This window comes from Fistularia commersonii, chromosome 28, assembly GCF_037954325.1.
Source record: "Fistularia commersonii isolate RoL2024-O1a breed Wild chromosome 28, RoL_Fcom_v1.0, whole genome shotgun sequence".
Lineage (NCBI taxonomy): Eukaryota > Metazoa > Chordata > Actinopteri > Syngnathiformes > Fistulariidae > Fistularia > Fistularia commersonii.
This window is the reverse complement of record NC_141311.1, coordinates 10545862-10566057: the sequence shown is the minus strand read 5'-3', so window position 1 is coordinate 10566057 and position 20196 is coordinate 10545862. Positions and strand designations below refer to the sequence as shown.

General features: G+C 40.1%; 1 protein-coding gene and 1 pseudogene across 5 annotated transcripts; both read left to right on the top strand.

Annotated features, from left to right (window-relative positions):
* The first annotated feature begins 493 nt into the window (after positions 1–493).
* Positions 494–8674, top strand: LOC147217573 (small integral membrane protein 36 pseudogene; annotated as a pseudogene). Its single transcript, XR_015108919.1, has 2 exons — positions 494–1093; positions 8609–8674. The product of XR_015108919.1 is annotated as a small integral membrane protein 36 pseudogene (transcript).
* mmd (monocyte to macrophage differentiation-associated) lies at positions 961–18547 on the top strand. Of its 4 annotated transcripts, XM_086175526.1 has the most exons (8): positions 1039–1093; positions 8609–8676; positions 12619–12700; positions 13117–13277; positions 14276–14350; positions 15248–15349; positions 16023–16092; positions 16594–18547. In XM_086175526.1, the coding sequence occupies exons 3-8, from the start codon at positions 12623–12625 to the stop codon at positions 16795–16797; spliced, it is 690 nt and encodes a 229-aa protein (XP_086031652.1). In that variant the 5' UTR covers positions 1039–1093; positions 8609–8676; positions 12619–12622; the 3' UTR covers positions 16798–18547. The 4 variants fall into 4 exon arrangements, with proteins under 4 accessions (XP_086031650.1, XP_086031652.1, XP_086031653.1 ...); XM_086175524.1 differs by lacking the exon at positions 8609–8676 and having other exon boundaries at positions 961–1093; XM_086175527.1 differs by lacking the exons at positions 1039–1093; positions 8609–8676 and adding an exon at positions 11311–11393.
* Positions 18548–20196: the final 1649 nt, after the last annotated feature.

Sequence of the window (20196 nt, the reverse complement as noted above, 5' to 3'; positions counted from 1 at the left end):
CTTCAGTGGATTACAACAGGAAGTCAAAAGCAAATGTAATCTGATGGTGTAACAAGTTCCAAAAATGTTATCAGATCTTTTTGGAAAAGACGTCAGCCCTTCTTCTGCTAGCATGCTAGCTCTTAGCGGTCTTTAGCTGTGCTCTTTAGCTTGTATTTAGCCAGATGGTCTCCTCCGTCAATCCCCACTCACAATCAAGATTAAGAGCACAACACACATACACACAAACACACGCACACTCACACACACACACACACACACACACACACGCACACACAGACATATACAGACACACACAAACATACTCAAATATCATCCCAAGCAATGCCTGTGCGAGCAGATGATATAACAGAGATTCTGTCACAGTTACAACTGGGGCTTAAGTTATTAAAGTGAGCCATCGATCGCAGAAGGTCGGAGGAGTGGCATGGATTAAAGTATTTTTACCCCAAAGCCATGTATCCACAGTGCTCATCTGAAAGGGAGAGGTGGGAGACAGAAGGCAGTCAGAGACCATGGAGGTAGGGAGGGGGAAGGACTGAGGAATCAGCGGATGCCACCATATTGTTTTGTGTTTCTGCGTCTATAGGGTCTGCCCGTGGCCCTTGAACTCACCTTCTTCCGAGGCTCTTTTTCAGAGAGGCCTCCGGGCCACCCAGCATGAAGCAGGCGCCATGGGCTTTTTGGAAAACTACCAGGAGATCGACCCAGTTACGCTGAATCTTTGCATCCTTATCGCCAGCTACGTTATCTTACTCCTGGTCTTCCTGATATCGTGTATCATGTACGACTGCCGGGGCAAAGATCCCACGAAGGAGTACGCACCTGACCCGCAGCCGACTCAGTCGCCCATCCGCCTGGTGGTGATGCAGAGCTCCCCGGCGTCGGTCGGACGGTGGGATACCGCCAACATGATCACTACCTACCACGAACCGACTCACTCGGACTTCAGGGAGAAGAAGAGCACAATGGTCTGAATGGGACTCGGCTTCAGACGAGACAAACTCTTACATTTACTTATTTTTTTTGTACGCTTCTTTTTACATTTCATCACTCAGACAATGCTTGGATTTGACCGAAACCGATTTGGACGGTAAGCGACAACGACATATGTTGATGTCTTTAAGTGCTGTGTGCATACACAGGAAATCCCTCTCAGCGATCCCGAGCCAAAGCCTTCAGTCTGCTTTAGGGAAGGAGATGTCACAATTGATAAGACACAGGCAGTGAAGGGGGCATCTCCACTGTGCCGCTGTGACGGACAGACAACAAGAGCGCTTTAGGATTAAGGGACACTTTTGGCATTTTTCATCTTCGGGCCAGGTTTCCAACCTGTCCTCAAAATTATGAATTGAGACCAAAGTTGTTCCAAACATGGTCCAATATTGAGCAGGAAATACTTTGTCTGTCAGACAATGTGGTGAGGTGATCAATTGAGTCACAGTCAAAGTATTATCTTAAATTCTCTTTAGAGCAGTCATAGGTGATTCAAGCCTTTACAAAGTTCGCAAATGCCTTTGTCATTGTGATGTTGGGTCACAGCAGTCTTTCCTATTGAGTCAAAACTGTCCAAACCATGTTCAGTGTTCCCTGTAATTATAATCTGTCAGGTGAATGTTATCTTACATACTTAAGCAAACAGACACACTCAAAGCCATTAAGCATTACGTCCATCTTTTTGTTGACACCATTCATAAATGCTGAAAGAGGGAGTGAAACGGTAACCATTGAGGCTTTGTAATGCCCCTACCAGCTAAAATAGATCAAATTAGATTGCATCACATTTTTTCCAACCTGATGACTGTAAGGTAACAGTTGTCTCCGCCTTAATATGACATCACCAATTGTCAGAGCGGGACTTCAGTCTGATATATGACACTGTCGTAAGTCCCTCTGTGATAAGATTAATATAAGTCAGTAAAAAGCAACGGGAAGAAAAAATGATCCCCTTCAGAGGACAACCTTTGAACCAGACATTCGCTCCAGTGGATTAGATCGCAGCCTTATGGTATCTGCGGTACACAAAGTTCTTGTTCAGTTCTTTCAAAATTCCAGGAACTAACCATCCAAACCATCACATGGACAAAAGAGTTCTCATACTCAAACCCACAAGAGGCACCTTTCAAGGTTGGGCTGAGGGTTCAGGTAAGGGGTCACACTGCCAAGATAGAAAACACTGAATGGTGTTCCAAATCTTTTAGCTCCAAGAAAAGTTAAAAGCGAGACACCTGAAAGATCTATATCTGAAATCCCAAGAACTGAAAAGCCTCTGGGATGAGGTGTGAAGTCTCTTCTTCACAAAGTCCAGCTGACCTTGGTCAAACTGTTTTTGATAAGTCTGGCCTGGGTTAGTTCTACACTGTTGAACTTTATTCTGCTGCTCAAACCGATGGATAAAACAATTATCTCTACTCTAACTACTCTCTCAAAACCAGGCTCTTAATTGTCTACCATTCAGGGATTAGACTTCAACATTTGGTTAAGTCTGGACGATGCAACCTCTTACTTAAGTCTGACAAGAGTGGTATGCATGGATGTGTCATGGAGGAAGCAAACAGACAAATAGATGGAAGCCATCTGACCATTCCTGATTTCTCTTTTTTTCATCTTCCCCACACAAGGAAGATTTTAGCTGTTCTGCCAATTCACTTGCAACACTAACCCCCAGATAAGGCACTTTATGTGCAATTCATCGGGCACGCCTTGTCCCAGGGGTAATAAGGAAAGTCTGGGCTTGTATCGTTACAATCGACCCGTACAGTGTTGGAGATAAACACATACGTAAGAGATGTGTTTTATGGACAGACGGACCTGTTTATCAAGTAAATGGTTTGTGTGACGTGCAGTCTCGGGACTCACAGGATTGAGAACTGCAGCAAAAGTTGCCTGGGATTTCTCTTCTCATGCGTTGAATATTCATTTAAATAACTGACTATATTTAGCAGTATTTTAATGCTCCCTTCAGCAGCATATATAATGTGTGATTCTTTTGAAATGATCTTGCGTGCGCCATCACGCTGTAATCTGGTGAGGGTGAGGCAAACTGAGTTGTAGGAATTCTCCTGCTGGACAGACGGTCTCAAATCAATGCCAGGGTTCTTTATGAACTGCTTTATAGACTGAAATCCCAAAGCCCATCAGAATCAGGGCCATTAAAAAAAGTCATTAGGTCACTAAGTTGTGTAAAAACGTTCATATGTTACTGTAAGCCTTTACAAACATTACCTGGAGAAAGGACAGAAATAACCGCAGAGTGGTGAGCGATGCTCCAGTCCTGCCCCAGGAGGTAGAACACAGAAGAAACAACAAAATCAGGACAAAAAGAAAGATTTGATTCAGTGACTCAACACTGACTGGTGAATTGTTGTTGAACCCACTCAAAAACACAGTAAATAGCAGCTACGCAAGCTATTAATGGGCAACAGTGGAGGCAAGCTAGCTCAGTCACTAACTTTAAAATGTATTGCTAACTAAAACTTTTGTGTTTCATGGCCATATGATGGGATAGGCAGCATATTGGCATAACATTTTCCGCAAAGAAACTTTTGTTAAACACTACCAATCATTATTCTTCTAGAGGAAATTACACCAAACACGCTGGTGTTTGGGCTAAGAAATTAGCTAACAAACCAAACTTTTTGGCTCAGGGGCCGCATTGAAAATTTGACAGACGTCCCGGGTTAGCACAAGATAACCTACATATAAAAAAAAAAATGCATTTGTTAACAGTACATATCAGACTTGTCTGATATTTATCTGAACATTGTCTGACATTTGCTTTGAAATTAAAACCAGCTTGGTTTCGAAGCCTCTGACGTTTGCTTGAATTTCATGCACAAACCGGTTTTTCCCTTGTTGCGTTATGTCCAGCTCATTCATGTGTGACAGTATGTCCACAGTAAAGGCTAAATCACGACGTCAATCTGTCATTCAGCTCTGGAAAATTCTCAAGTGTTCTCAAGCAGCTCAAAAAAATGAAATAATCTCCTGTTTGAGCGCCCACACATTCATCGATCCAATCGACAAGATCACAAAGGCATGCTACCTCCTAGCTCTTGGCACTTAGCATTCCTAGCTGCTGCCAGGGATTCATATTCAATGGGTTGCCAACACCCACGTTCTTAACTTTTTTTAACCAAACCAGCTCAAATCAATAAAACTAATCAGGGCCGTTTCCAATTGATTTGATTAGCTATGACTAGCATAATTAACCCCTGATGCTATGATGAGACTGTACAAGAACCATGACCTAGATAGCACATAAATCAAATATGTTCAAACAATCACTGAATATCCATCCACATGGATGTTTTAACATGAAATATTTCTCAAAAGAAATTGACACATAAATAACTGAAACTGCTGTTTTGCAGGATGACAATGATTGTCATAAAATCTAATCAATGTGATGGAAATTATTTTGGAACTGGAAATATTGATGATGCTGAAACACTTTAAAATGTCCACATATATAAATAATCAAGAAACCAGCAACAGAAATAGAACCTAAAACATGTTGTACCAAGCAGTCGGGATTCAATGAAACTCACTGGGTCAACAATTGACACTCATTTGGCTCTGGTAATGCCCTCGCAAGACATACAACTACCTCAGAGAATTTTACAAGATGGAGACAAGTTGTGTTTGGCACTCCAGTGAGACCGAAACTAACACTAATCCAAACTTTGTGTTGGATGTCATGTCTATTCCCCCGACTTCTATAGTGATTCTTCAATAGACTGTAATTACAGTTTGCAGTCTGAGGTGCCAACACAGAAATAGATCACTGAGCTCTGAGAGAAACCTGCAGGGTGTCCTGGCTAATCCTACTCCTTCTAGGAAATGTGCAGTAAAAAGGGACAACATGCATGAAATCTAACAACAGTTTTCTCTGTAAAGCCTGAGAAGTTGGCAGAAGGTGCTCAACACCTCTGGAAGAAATTTCTCTCTCACGTTTGTAGCAGCTTTTCTCCCCTAATTTTATCTTTAGACAGACAGAACGCAGCTGTAAATACTCAAGGATTCAAGGTGTTTATTGCAACATGCATCACAATAAATAGATACATAAGAAACATAAACATAGCAGAGACATAATGTAAAATGATAAAATGAATGCATAATAGCAAGTGAGAGTTATGATGGAAAGGTGTACTCTTTGATATACATCTTCCATTAAACACATTCAAATTAAATTTGTATGAAAATTTTTAATTCATCCTCGGGGCTGGACATCGTACAAGTGATAAAAACCTCGGTAACAACACAAAGCCTTGGTAACACTGACATCCAGATTAATAATATAATGCCTGTAATATCGTTGTTATTGAATAGATGAATTATTTGATTGCAGACAATTTGTTTTAAAAGCAAGTTATTGAAGAAAGTTATAAATATGACAAAATATACGGGGAATATACGGGGTGGAAATTGGAAAAAAATTGGGAAAATTGGCCCAAGTGAGTAAGTGAATGGTTGTTTGTTTTTAAATGTGGCCCTGTGATTGACTGACACCAGTCCAGGGTGTACCCCACTTCTCGCCCCATGAAAGTTGGGACAGGCTCCAGTGACCCTGAGTGCAGGATAAGCGTCAGACAATGGATGGGAAAATATACATACACCTTGTTTGTTGTATCTATATGTTTAGTTAAATACACTATTTGTCCAAAAGTATTTGATCACCTGCCTTGACTTGCATATGAACTCAAGTGAAATCCCATTGCTAATCCATAGGGTTCAATATGCCATCGGTCCAACCTTTGCAGCTTAAACAGCTTCATCTCTTCTGGGAAGGTTGTCCACAAGGTTCAGGAGTGTGTTTATGAGAATTTCTGACCACTCTTCCAGAGGGTGCATTTGTGAGTTCACACGCTGATGTTGGATGAGAAGGCCTGGCTCTGAATCTCCGCTCTGATTCATCCCAAAGGTCAGGCCAGTTAAGTTCATCCACACCAGACTCTGTCATCCATGCCTTTATGGACCTTGCTTTGTGCACTGGTGCACAGTCATATTGGAAAAGGAAGGGGCCGGCCCCAAATTGTTCCCACAAAGTTGGGAGCATGGAATTGTCCAAAATGTCTGGATATACTGAAGCTTTCAGAGTTCTTTTCACTGGAACTAAGGGGGCAGTGAAAGGGACTCCGGAAAAACAACCCCACACCATAATCCCCCCTCCACTAAACCTCACACTTGGCACAGTGCAGTCAGACAAGTAGGGTTCTCCTGGCAACCGCCAAACCCAGGCTCGTCCATCAGATTGCAAGATGGAAGCGCGATTCATCACTCCAGAAAAAGCATCTCCATTGCTCTAGAGTCCTGTGGTGGCGTGCTTTACCACTGCATACGACGCTTCGCATTGCACTTGATGATGTGTGGCTTGGATGCAGCTGCTCGGTCATGGAAAACCATTTTACGAGGCTTGTTCTTGAGCTAATCTGAAGGCCACATGAAGTTTGGAGGTCTGTAACAATTGACTCTGGAGAAAGTTGGCGACCTCTATACGCCTTAGCATCCGTTGACCCCACTCTGTCAGTTTACTTGGCCTACCATTTCATGGCTCAATTGCTGTGGTTCCCAAATACGTCCATGTTGTCATAATACACCTGACGGTTGACTGTGGAATATTTAGGAGTGAAGACATTTCACGACTGGATTTGTTGCACAGATGGCATCCTATCACAGCTCCACGCTGGAATTCACTGAGCTCCTGAGAGCAACCCATTCTTTCACAAATGTTTGTAAAAACAGTCTGCATGCCTAGGTGCCTCATTTTATACACCTATAGCCAGGGAAGTGATTGGAGCACCTGATTATTTGAATGGTTGAGCGAATACTTTGGGCCATATAGTGTATACACACACACACACACACACACACACACACACACACACACACACATACACACACACATATACTGCCCAAAAAATAAAGGGACCACTTGAACAACACAATGTAACTCCAAGTCAATCACACTTCTGTGATTGTGTCCACTCAGGAAGCAACACAGATTCATTTTGACTTGTTTTAAGGACATTACATCAAAGTTGGATCAGCCTGGAGTGTGTTTTTACACTTTAATTTTGAGTGTGATACCTAATCCAGACCTCCATGGGTTAATACATTTGATTTCCATTGATCATTTTTGTGTGATTTTGTTGTCAGCACATTCAACTGTGTAAAGAGCAAAGTATTTCATAAGAATATTTCATTCATTTAGATCTAGGATGTGTTTTTTTAAGTGTTCCTTTTTATTTTTTTGAGCAGTGTATATATATTTATATATATATACACACATATACATATATGCATTCACACACACATATACATATATATATATATATATCTGTGTATGTACTAACACACATTTACATGAATATAAACACATACATATGTAGTAGTTAGAATAAACTGAAACAATTTAGTTATTTTTTCCCACAATATCTTGGAGAAATCAGCCTCATACTATTCCGGTCTGACTATAGCTCAGAGGCATAGATGTAGGTGATCAACCCTTGATGCTCTACGTAATCCTCCCCACCCACTCCGGTGCACGCCAGGCTCAGCCATTTAACTCACAGATTAGTTATCAAGAGCAGCAAAACACTGCTGGCCTGAATACATAGAGTTTAGACTTGTGTTCAGGTGGTAGGAAAAAGATGAGGTGTTTGCATCCTGCTGGGACATTCAGGTTCTTAGCCTCTTCAGATTCAGTCATCAGTACAAATCGGTTCATGAGTTTTTCCTCCATAGTTTCAGTCATTTTCAGACACTCCATTTTAGTCTAATTTTCTTTATCTTTCCATTGGGCATACGGTTTCTGTTTATTTTTGATGAGAGGTTAAGGGGATAAGGTACAACTACTAAGGTGGGCATACAACACTGTAGCTCTGGGTGTTCTTCAGATAAATCCTGCTGCATCTGAAAATGATTTGTCATTACAGATCAAACATATAAACATTACATGACAGAGAAAATGTCAAGACAGAATTTCGGTGTTAAACCTCATTAATATTTTTAGGATGTGGAAAAGCACAAGTAGATGGTTGGAAAGACAACTGAACTCTGACTGGTTGGTTGATAAAGCATCTCAAACACATCAGTGAATACTTTATTCCAGCGACCTCTCCCATCTGTATTCAACCCTCATCCAGGGCATTCAGTTAAATGGGTATCGATGGACCATATGCGTCTCAAATGACCCTGGTCTGAAAATCTTACGTGCAAAAACATACCTTGTCACATATAAGTAAAATCCATAAACAAACACTGCCCTGGACAACTTCTCTCTCAGGTTCCGCTTCAAGTGAATTCTCTGCAGGGCATGAGAAGAATAAACCTTGTAATCTGAAACCCCCTGTGGTTTTATCATTAAAAAAATAGAATAATAAAAATATATATATAATGAGAAGGGTATCACATCGTATTGTAGTAAACATTGTCATTAGACTGAGAAACTGACTCACAGAAATATTGTTTATTCTCTTACACTTTTAGATTTCTGTTTGTTTTTTGATTGCTGATGGACTAAACAAGTTTTCATGAAATTTCTGTTTATGTCCCTTCTTGTTAAATTGCAATTATTTTCTTCACAGCTGACCTGTATTTTTTTTAGGTCTTGCTGTCTATTATTTGCCATTGATTGTGAAATAAGAGATGGATTTCCTCACCTTCCTGCTGCAGGTGAGCTGCATTCTAGCATGAAACAGTAAACCAATTATAAAGCTGTTTAACCCGTATCACGTGTGTTTGCTGCATAAAGCCTCTTTTATTCTCAGGGCACCTCCACACTATCTGCTTTGCCTGGAACTCCCGGTGTACTGTATATTTGCAAGTTTGCTCAGCTTATCTTTATCTCAGTTAGTTTTTATAGTGACATTATTTCCAATCTAAAAGACTGCGAGGGCACGCGTGGCATTTATAGGTAGCAGGTGCTTGACAGGGTGACAGTTTCATTTCCAGCATGTCTGGTCTGATCTTTTTCGGATTGATGTTCGGAGATTTGCAATCCAAACAGCAGCTCGTCCGATCAGGTGGTCGGTCATGATCTTCCGATTGTGCAGAACTTTATCTATTCAACAAACAGTCCAGATAATTACAGAATCTATCTTTAAAAATGTCTGAGTAATAACAATTATTATTATTGGTAGTATAATAATCATTATTATTAATGAAAAATAGTCATTAATTGTATTCGGTAACAAAAATGATGATCATTTTTGTTGTCAGACATGATTTGTGATTCATGAAGTTTGGTTAATAAGCTAGAACATTTAAAGTTACTTTTTACTGATTTGTAAATGCAATATTACAATGCAATTGTGATTGTAAACAATCCTTGTCAATTGTCATTTCAAAAGTCAACTCTTTCAAGCGGATTCTTTTTGCATCTTTGTCATGAAACCAAATAGAACAGTTTCAAAATTCAGAAAATCTACAGTATATTTGAATGGAAAACAATCTTTGTCAAACTATTTGACAGTAATTAAAATATATGACAACTATCCTTTGTCAAGCGCTTTTCAAAGCCCCTCTCGACAAACAAATAGAATTTTCTTTTGGATGAAAAGGTTTAAAATGTAAGATATATATACTTAAGACATACTTGAAAGAAATGTAAATATCCTTGAAATTGGCAGCCGGCATTTGTACAGAAAGAAATAGCTTATCGTTCCTGCTGAGGTTTTTAAAAAGGACATCAGCGCAGACACCAGAGGGTGTCAGCAGCCATATGTGCCTCCATGTAACTGGTGTCAGTCTGTCCCCCTTGCTGCTTCGCTAACACCTCTAATGTGACCCGAGAGCTGCAGGTTGGTACGTTGCCAGTCTGGAGGAAGTAAAGTATTATTCCAGGCCGTAAAGAAACGCCTCCGTCCCTTCTTGTGGATGACAGGTTCTCTGCACTCACTTATCATAACTTTGTTGCAGCAACCTCTCTCTGCTGCTTGCACTGCTGCTAAGTGAGGATTGAGGCTTGAAGCTGCGCAATGAGCCTGTGGATCTGGCATCTGATAGACAGCGATAAGCACGTGATGCAAGAGACCATCTAAATTCAGCCCAGGGCCGGAAGTCACAGACAAGTTTAAAGCTTAAAACTCTCAGAAGGACCTCTGTGTGGAGTTTGCATGTCCTCACTGTGTCTGCGTGGGTTTCCTCTAGGTCCTCTGGTGTCCTCCCACAGTCCAAACCGCATGCAATAAGTTACCCTGAAAGCAAAATAAGCGTAATAGATAATGAATGAGTGAGTGAATGAATGATTGTATGAGCACTGTGCTATGGCGGTATTTCAAGAAGCATCGATTTCTGTATATCGTTAGGATTTATACGTCCATCCCAGCAAAAACACAGATGCAATTGCTTCTGCTCCTGATCTTTGACCTTTATGCCGGAGAGTTTGATCTGGCGCCCCTGGGGTGGTTATCATAAGGCATTTCGCTTTGTTTGTCAGATCTGTCGCGTATGATTGTGTTAGTTAACTGGGATTCCTGCATGTACAGCAAAAAAGTCAAAAACGCTCATATAAGTGATATCTCCAGTTTTGATAGTAAATTTCCAGTGTATTATTATTTTTTTGTTGTTGCTCCTTCATAAAGCTCAAGCAATGTCTGAATTATGAATGTGTTTAACTGATAACATGTACACTGCTCAAAAAAAATAAAGGGAACACTTAAAAAACACATCCTAGATCTAAATGAATGAAATATTCTTATGAAATACTTTGCTCTTTACACAGTTGAATGAGCTGACAACAAAATCACACAAAAATGATCAATGGAAATCAATTGTATCAACCCATGGAGGTCTGATTACGAATCACACTCAAAATTAAAGTGTAAAAACAAACTCCAGGCTGATCCAACTTTGATGTAATGTCCTTAAAACAAGTCAAAATGAATCTGTGTTGCTTCCTGAGTGGACACTATGATTTCACAGAAGTGTGATTGACTTGGAGTTACATTGTGTTGTTCAAGTGTTCCCTCTATTTTTTTGAGCAGTATATTATGATCAATACCCAAATACTGATCAATCCGACCATGCAACCTCTGATGTGAACTCATCGGGGCATTACAATTTGACTCAAATTGCAATAGAAAACATTATAAACGTATTTTTCAAATAAACTTATTCGGTGTCGAAACTTGACTTAAAATTTCAATCCAACTTTTAATTGTTGATTGCTACGCTCCCGCTGGGGAACACCTCCTTGAAACATGATTGGTCGAAAAGTCAAAAAGTGTCACTCTGATTGGTTGATACCGCTGTCACTCGATATCTCACCACCGTTTATTCTGCGAGGTACGAGCGTCGCCGAAGTTGTTATCATATCAATGCTAAGCTCAACGGAGAGCCGGCTGGCTCCCACCGGCGGATCTACCGCCTGCCCGCTTGCTCTCGCTAAGGTTTTCTCCCGCTTCTGCCGGATGCCTGCTTGTGTAGAGGGGTATTTGTAGCTCGGATACAAGGGTGTGAGAAACAGAATGCTATCAAGAAAAAGACTAAAACGGTGCCTTTGTAGCGGGAGTATAGGTCCGTTTAGCCGCGGAGAAAGTTAGCTAATTGGTAGCGGATAACGTTAGCCGGTTAGCTAATGCTAGGCCCTCCGTTGGCTTTTGGCTGTTCGAGCACTTTACGGGTTTTTCCTCAAGTTTTTTAGCAGAGGTTTTGTAGCCGTCTCTCTCATCGGTGTCCTGGAGATTTCTTTTGTTTCTGTCGATGAATCAGGGACTGAAATGAAGAGAGTTAACAGCTTCCAGAGGTGGGTGGATCCCCAAAGTGTGTTTGGTTGCTCAAGATTTTAAAATAATTCCAGGATGAGGGATGTGGCGCTGATTTTTGTCCATGGTTTTATAAAAAGTGGACGTTAAAATAGCAGGTTGAAAAAGTAAGGATTACTCTGTTGAACAACATTTATTTGATTCAATGGGTAAACGCCTTAATGATGTCTTTGGTGGTTGTCTTTTCAGAAGCTTAAGAATGATAAAATAATATCTACTAATTGTAGCCGGATCAATATGTTGGTCAAGCTATAGTTATTGATCTTTTTTTCAGAGATATTTCTTTCAGCTGACATGTAAATGTATTCATCAAAAAAATCATGCTGTTCCTTAATATAAAAAAATGTTAAGAAGGTCTGGCATGTTACAATTTATGTGGGACTCCAAGGCTGCAATGTTTATGAGTTATTGTCAAATAAACAATGTGGCCATGTTGTGTGTTTTTTTTTTTTTTTTTTTTTTTTTTTTTTTTAACTTGACGTTAAAGGGGTATTTTTCCAATAGAACTATTAATAATTGAATTCAATAGTTACCCACTCTGAAATGCAGTAGGTGTTTGACTGCGTTTATAAATATCAATATTTTGAAATTGATTGATTGATATTTATTCAAAGTTGTAAATGGTCTCCCGGTGCTGACGTGTTTCTCAGATATGTTTTTATATATTATTCCATTCCCAAACCTTCTCTGAAATGTTTTTTAAAGAAATGACTGCTTAGACCAATATCTTTCTTGGTACAATGTATGTAAAAATTTTAGCTGAGCCCTTCAAAAAAATGGTTATTGAGTTACACCTTAAGTTGATGTATCAAGACTTTCATTGTAATTAATCTTTTCTTTTATGTTTCAGGTTTATGAACAGAAGGGCCTCCTCGAACTGTCGCTACCAGCCTACCTGCTATGAGCATGCTGCTAACTGCTACACTCATGCAGTGAGTAATCACACTTAGGATCAGAAAACTGTCAGTCCCATACAAATTAATCTGCACATTTGATTTTACATGAACACAATACGCTGCACCTTTTTGAAAGATAACTCTCCAGGGGTCAAATTGATTTTCTGTCCTTCTGGAAAATGAAATTCCATGTAACTTGGAACATCTCTTGATCATTTTTTATTTCACAATATCCTTGTTTTGTAGCAAAGGCATTTTTCTTTTTGTCATTTCCACAATAAGATCGTGAATGTTGCTAAATGTTGAAGAAACAAAGAGCCTCAAGTACTTTAATATTTCAAGGGCATAACTGATAATATTTGTAGACAATGAAGAATCAATACCTGCCCTGTCATTATTGGTCAAATTAAGGAATGTCCTATTAAGCTGATGTGTCATTGTGGTTTGAACAGTTCCTCATTGCGCCAGCCTTCGTGGGCATGGCGTTGCTCCACCGTCTCTCAGACACCCGCTGGGAGAGGATTACAGCCTGGGTGTATGGCCTGGGCCTGTGCGCCCTCTTCCTGGTCTCCACCGTTTTCCACATCATCACCTGGAAGAAGAGCCACATGAGGTACCCGGACCAAAACATTCCCAGAAAAATTGATGGGTTTAGTGGGGTCCTGATAAAACCATTTTGTGATTGTATTTATTAACATGAGATGTGGTCAGCTCTCCTTCCATTGTTAAGTGAGAGAGCAGAAAATCTGTCATTTTAATTCCCTGGTGTTTCAGCGATTGTCTGTTTTCATTCTGACAATATCTTTGTCCTGTTCTTTGATCGTCTGTGTGATTTTCTGGCTACATATACATCTCTGTAACTAACGGTTTGTGTTTGAAATTAACCAGTCTTTGGCTGGAAGTAGTTACATTGGTTTTCCAGCTTGTATGATTATGGGTTCTTGTTATGAAAAAAATGACAATTGAAAGAAAAGTATTTAATACTTAATTAATAATTAAAAAAATGACAATTGAAAGAAAAGTATTTAATACTTAATTAATAATTAATGAACTATTCTGTATTCTATATAGTTGTAAAGCTAATGTCACTACAGTAATGTTCTGTTGGGAAAAAAAAATCCGCCCCCTTTTGATTGCACCTGTAGCTGCCTCCTAAGTCCCTATTATGGCACGGTGCATTGAAGAGTCAGTCCTTCATCCTATAAGATATTTAAGCAGCTATATTGACCTTTGGGTTTCACACACAATGACAATGGAAGAACAGCCAAGTTTATGTGCTTTATAAAGGAGTAGTTAAAAATATGAGAGCACTGCGTGTAAGCCCCTCTGCACAGAGACAGACGCTTTGTTTGGAAGGACTTGAAATGCAGCAATTAATTCATAATTCACCGATTAACGGTATAGAGCCACGACACGTCCTTCACCAGAAACATTGCTGTATACAAATAAAAATGAAACTGATAAAGTATCTGGAAGTGATAGATTATAGGGGATTGACTCCTGTGCTGATGGAGGTTTCCTCTATCACCATGGGAAAAACTCCCCCCCCCAAAGATTTTTTTTTCTGCACATAAGGTTGAGTCATCTGATAATCAGCTGGTTCTGTTTCAGATCAGTGGAACACTGTTTCCACATGTGTGACAGAGTGGTCATCTACTTCTTCATTGCTGCCTCCTATACCCCCTGGTGAGTATGGAACGCATCGCCTGAGTTCGCAAGAGAAACGCAAAACCTGAGGCGTAAGGTAGCCTTCGTCCCCAGAGCTGTCCAACTCCTCAGTTCCCAGCAACCCTGTAACCCCCCCCCCCCTTGTACTGAAGGCGCAGGCGCTTTGCTGGCATTTTTTTCTTCAGAAACATCGTTATAGGCAGTTGCTGCCTTTGCTTTTTTTTTTTTAATTTGAAAATGTTTGATAAACTGCCATGGACCTGTTGATCAAGTTACAAAAATGGACCGACCGAACTATATCGTCGTCCCAATCGTCCGACATATTTTGCTGGGTTTTTGCGGCGTTTGTCATAGCTGCAAGTTGTTTGAGCGTTAGACCGGTCTCTTCGATTTCTTCCTCTTCTTGTCACTTCTTCTCCTCGCTGCCAGACTTCATCATCTCAGTGTGGTCCTTGTCTGTCAGTTGATCCAAATGGCAGTCTATTAAGCCGTTAACGTTTTCAGGAGTCATGTCGGAAAAGCCATCTTCTCCAAGAATGCGTGCCAGCACAAGAGATCTCTTATTTATTTTATAAAAAGAATTTTGGTTTAATTTGACCATATTTTCTACTTGGAATATGGCTATTTCATCCTGAAAAATGTTTTTAAATACCGCAAAAAACTGCTAAAGAACAATATATCACAAAGAACTGAATTACAAAAAAAATTCGCTGTAGCAAAGGCATGAAAGCTGAACCGCTTAGTAGCTCGGGTCCACTGTATAGATTATTCTTTTCTCCTCTCTTTTTGAATTTTACTCTTGGTGTTCACAATTTTGATGCTGCTACCCCATGTGCCCCCCCCAATTACCCCCTCAGGGCCAAATAATTTTTCTGTTTCTGAAACACTGCTGATACGGGTCTCGTCCCCTTCTAGGTTGAACCTACGTGAACTGGGCCCTCTGGCAGCAAACATGCGCTGGTTTGTGTGGTTGATGGCTGCTGCTGGAACCATTTATGTCTTCAACTATCATGAAAAGTAAGTGGAGATCTTCCTCCTATGTCAAAGACAGACGGGGGAAAAAAAACTGCAGTCGTCTCAGTCATCAGTGTCAACGTATTAGTTTAGCCTTAACTTTTAATACCGAGCAGTATCAAGCTGGTTGAAGGTTTTACCTTGTTTCGCTAACCATCGAATCCTTATTTTGACCAGATTTTACTGATGTTTAAATGAGTTATATGTTTCTTGGTGCACTGACAGGAAGTTGGCTCTCCACACATACAGTAGGTGCACCAGGTCTTAAGACCCCCACTATTTCCAATATTGTCAAGTATACAAGTGACACACACGTAACTTCGGAGGTAATTGACGATAATTAGATTAATCCCTGCATGTTTCAGGTGTTGTCTGCCTTTAAAATCACATTTTGAAAGTCCTGCTGTATCCAAGTGAAATAGCTTGAATAACAAAATAAAAGGGCAATACAAAGAAGAGGTCATTTTTATTCAATTTCAGAAATGTTCCCCTCAGGCCAAAATCCAATTCTGAGTTCTTTGGAGAAGAAACACCCTAAGATACAGTTCCCATAAATTATCTTTAAATTCAACTATTTTATTTTTTTGTCCTGCTTTAAGGTCCTCTTTTTCAATGTAAAACATACAATTAAATGGCAGCGGCTTCTTGAAATAAACAGTAAAACTTTTTTTTGCAGGTATAAACTTGTTGAGCTGGCCTTCTACTTGACCATGGGCTTTTTCCCTGCATCAGTCGTGACCTCAATGGTAACCTGTTATTGTCTTCTAGTCTTCATCATTATTGTTATTAAATGATGCAGTCCAGACGAATAACATAACATCTTCCTTTAAAAGTTTGCAAAGGTGCCATGCACTGTAATCTCACCTGTTCAGAATGAATCCTCTGTTTGAGTCTTAATAACAGTGACGCTTTAAAGATAAAGAAAGTTCTCTGTGGCGCTGCTGAGTCAACAGGCTTTGAGTGTGGTGGTTTGTGCTGACCTCTGGTGGTGCAGACCAGTGAAGCAGTTGATATTTGTAGAATTGTCTGGAGAAGCGTGTGGTAACAGAGGTGCCATCGTCTGCCGGAGCAGCACTGTCTTAACCTCTCACGGTTTAAATCCCTAAAAGTGTCAATTGCCTGAATTATTATTTTGTATCACAATATTTGGTGTGCATCTGCTAAGACCTTTCTCTAACCCATGGTACATGGTTTGAGTCTGGTGACCTCGACCCCTAGGACTTCATTTTCCCCTTTCTATATTTCAGAGCAACACGGAGGGGCTCCACGAGCTGGCTTGCGGGGGACTCATCTACTGCCTCGGAGTTTTCTTCTTCAAGAGCGACGGCGTCATCCCCTTCGCCCACGCCATCTGGCACGTGTTTGTGGCGCTGGCCGCGGCCGTGCATTACTACGCCATCTGGAAATACCTCTACAAGGCTCCCGGTGCCGAAAGCCTCCTGGACTCTTGACTGCGACCAGCGCCTGCACACTCGACCCCCTTCAACTGTCCGCCAGAGCCGCAGCTGAAACGTTTACTGTTTTTTCTGACCGCGTGTTGTTTACTGTTTTCTAACATGGAGGAGGAAAGAGTCTCCCTTTCAGGCAGAAGATTCCTCTCGAATTCTTTCTACAACTAAAACGGGAAGGGGTGGGGGGTGGGGGGCACTCAGCATCAGGTCCATCTGTGGTATCAGGACGTTCCTCAGTCCAAACTTTAATATTCTCCAGTTTCTGCAGTCATCAGTGTGAAGGCCATTTTCAACCTGTCACAGCTGGTTCTCAGTCCCGATACCTTTTTTACAAATTTTCTACAAAGCTCTTTTTTTTTTTTTTTTTAATTTTTTTTTTCGTTTAGAAAACCAAAGGTCAAATCATAGAAACCCTGAAAATTCCTGAATTTTCATAAGTTGTTTGCCAGATAAGAAAATTTGACGAACATAATTACACATAACCTATATATTTACAAATGTGAACATTTTTATTGTTAATTTCAAAAGAAAACAGGAGACTGACACTTTTACTAAAGCAGTGTTTTAATCAGGATGGTCACATAACCCTGCACTGCACCCAGACAGATATTTCCTTTCCATTTACTTTGGAGTTGAGACAGTATTGTAAATGTATTCATTCATGAAGTCACAAATACTAATCTGTAGGAAAGTAAGATTTCCCGGCTGTTCGAGGAGGATGGAAGTTGACCACAATTGTAAAACATTGTTTTTTTATTTTTTCAATTTATTACCCATCATTTCATTTTCATCGTAATGACAGTTTTATGATTCATCAGTAGTTTGGTCACTTGACTGCTTCAACTTCGTCAGCACCCCAGTGGGAGTTAAAAAACTGAAGCTGGATTGTTTTTCTCCCCAAACAGATCTTTATCTCTCTGCTGCGCGATCAGACTACCAGTCACGTGATTTTCCCTGAGCCGGAAATCTTATTTCATGGCAAAAGGCCTCATTGAGTTTTACTCTAGAAGTCTGTCAGCAAAGATGGCCTTTTCATTGTGTCTGTTATAAAAATAAAAAAAGCCACTTGTTAATAGGAAAACTTTGCCCTCACCCCCCTGCAGCCTTGTCGGAAATCTGCATCGTTCAGTTTCTCGGATTTTACCAACATTTCAATCCCAAAACTCATTTCTCCGGTGTTTGCATTTCACTGGTTACTTGACGCTGTCCTGAGTTTTCATAGAATTAGCGCCCCTGTGGACGGGTTTATACCAAACCCACCGCATTTTGATGATGTAAAGGGGATTCTTTAATGAGCCAAACGTCAAGAGGATAAAAGATGGAGATGAGATGTTTCTACTTGATTATTTAATGTTTTCACTGATTAATCCTGTTTTTGCACCACTAGGACACCGAGTATCAAACTGTCCTCTTCGTCTCATGCTGTTTTTTTTGTTTGTTTTTTTTGTAAAAATTTGTTTGGTTTCATAAAACAATGGCAGATCTTGTCTTAGTGACGTGTGGAATTGAATGAGTGGATTTTTTCTAAAACAAAAAAAAAAAAACCAGTCCTTAACCACTGTGTTTTGTAATGTTTGTATATGTTTTGTTGATTTTGTGATCCTGGCCTTTGCAGGAAAACCCGCTTCCTGTCTATTCCATTGGCTGTTCATGGTGCTGCACACTCACACATACATACACACACACACACACACACACACACACGACTGCTCTCACCTTTCTAGTGTGGAAATAAAGAGATGACGCCCCACTTTTTTGCCTCGCATCATCTGTCCGCTGGTGCTGGCATCGATTATCTCCACTAATGTTTCCTACTATTTCGCAAAGAAAATTCTTGAGAAATGTTCCCATGATTTCTGATCTGGCCAACATATGTTGATCCTGCTGGTTTTGGAAACCTAGTCAAATCTTCAGGCCTTGAAAAAATGCACATATACACATGGGAATGGAATGAGAAAATTATTGGGTATTATGTGAAAGAAGTGCATGACGGGAAAATTATTTGCTCAAAAATGCTACAATACTTTCCAAATGCAAACTCTTTCAGGGGCTTATCATGAACACACCACCTGAGAAGAAGCAAAAAAAAACTGCTGCTCAAATAAACCATATAAAATTAAAGACACTTCTGAAAGAACCGGGATTTTATTAAGACACTACAAATTACAGAGATGGAGAAATTCGAGGGCTGAACAGCACAAATAAAAAAAATGATGGATCCTTTCTGTGAAAACAAGACCGAGAACTTCTTTTGGTTCCTTCTTTTTTTTTCTTTTACAGCCTGTTGGTGTTGCCATGAATACGATGGTTACAAGTCTATTTCAGTGTCCCCAAAAAAGTGAGAAAGTGATAAGAACATCTGGATTTGACTCAATTCTTTGTGCACAAAGATGACCTTCGGTGCAGATGTGGACCAACCTGAGGACTCCTGCGGTTGAGAATGGATCATTGCTGAGCGACCAGGGGAGAAGTCAGTGTATTCAAGGCACTGGAAAAGATTCAGATTTATACTTTATGTTTTCCGGGTGAGGTAGTGAAATCACGGGACAGTCAGGTGAGTTTGGGATAAATACAGTCCGATTAGTGGCTTTTTCCTATATTTGTACTTTCACGAAAAAAAAATAGAGGCTCCACATTTTGCGGGGGAGAGGGGGGTGCCATCAACTTACCATGGCTGGGAAAAAAAAAAGAAATGATTTTTATTTTAGTTGAATGAAGATTGCTGCAAATAGAAAGGTCATGACTTTGTGTAGTTGACTAAATTACATCAATAAAAAAAATATTGTTGTCGCTGCCAGTCAGTTTCAAATACTTTTGTGAAGGTGACCTGTTTTATTTGTGTTGATCAGAAGACCACAGGAGAGTGTTAGCCTAGCAGGCTAATAAAACGTAAAAAAAGAAGAGGAATCGATGTTTAAAGTTTACTAAATGGATGTTTTATATTTATGTTGGTGTTCCTGCCCCCTTTTTTCCCTCCAGTCGCAGAATTAAATATTCCGGAGGCTGGGATCTTTAAAACAGTTGAAGGGGAAAGACATCTGAAATCAGATTTAAAATCTAAAAGAATAGAGTAAGTCATATACATTTTAATTATTTGAAATGTTTGTATTCATTTATTGTCCGTGCGATTGCACCAATATTGTGGAACACTTAACAAGCCTTAAATGACAGAATATTTCCATCCCTCCATTGAATATTTGGTCCTCCTTTCATTATGGCTTTGTTTTAATTTTGTGTGTGTGTGTGTGTGTGTGTGTGTGTCCATCACTCAGGTGCAGGAACCCGATCAAACCATGCCGATCAGCAGGCAGAAAGTTTCCTTTCCTTCATTGTAACTTCATTTCATGGAATTGGGAGAAATACAGTAATGCGCAGTTTTATTTTGCCCAGAGAGCAATA

What these genes read in the sequence shown, in the direction of transcription:
- mmd (XM_086175524.1), top strand. Translation starts at nt 978, where the DNA reads ATGGGACTCGGCTTCAGACGAGACAAACTCTTACATTTACTTATTTTT. An exon ending in GACCGAAACCGATTTGGACG is followed by an intron (nt 1,094 to 12,618) that starts GTAAGCGACAAC and finishes TTTATGTTTCAG; the next exon opens with GTTTATGAACAGAAGGGCCT. An exon ending in CTAACTGCTACACTCATGCA is followed by an intron (nt 12,701 to 13,116) that starts GTGAGTAATCAC and finishes TGGTTTGAACAG; the next exon opens with TTCCTCATTGCGCCAGCCTT.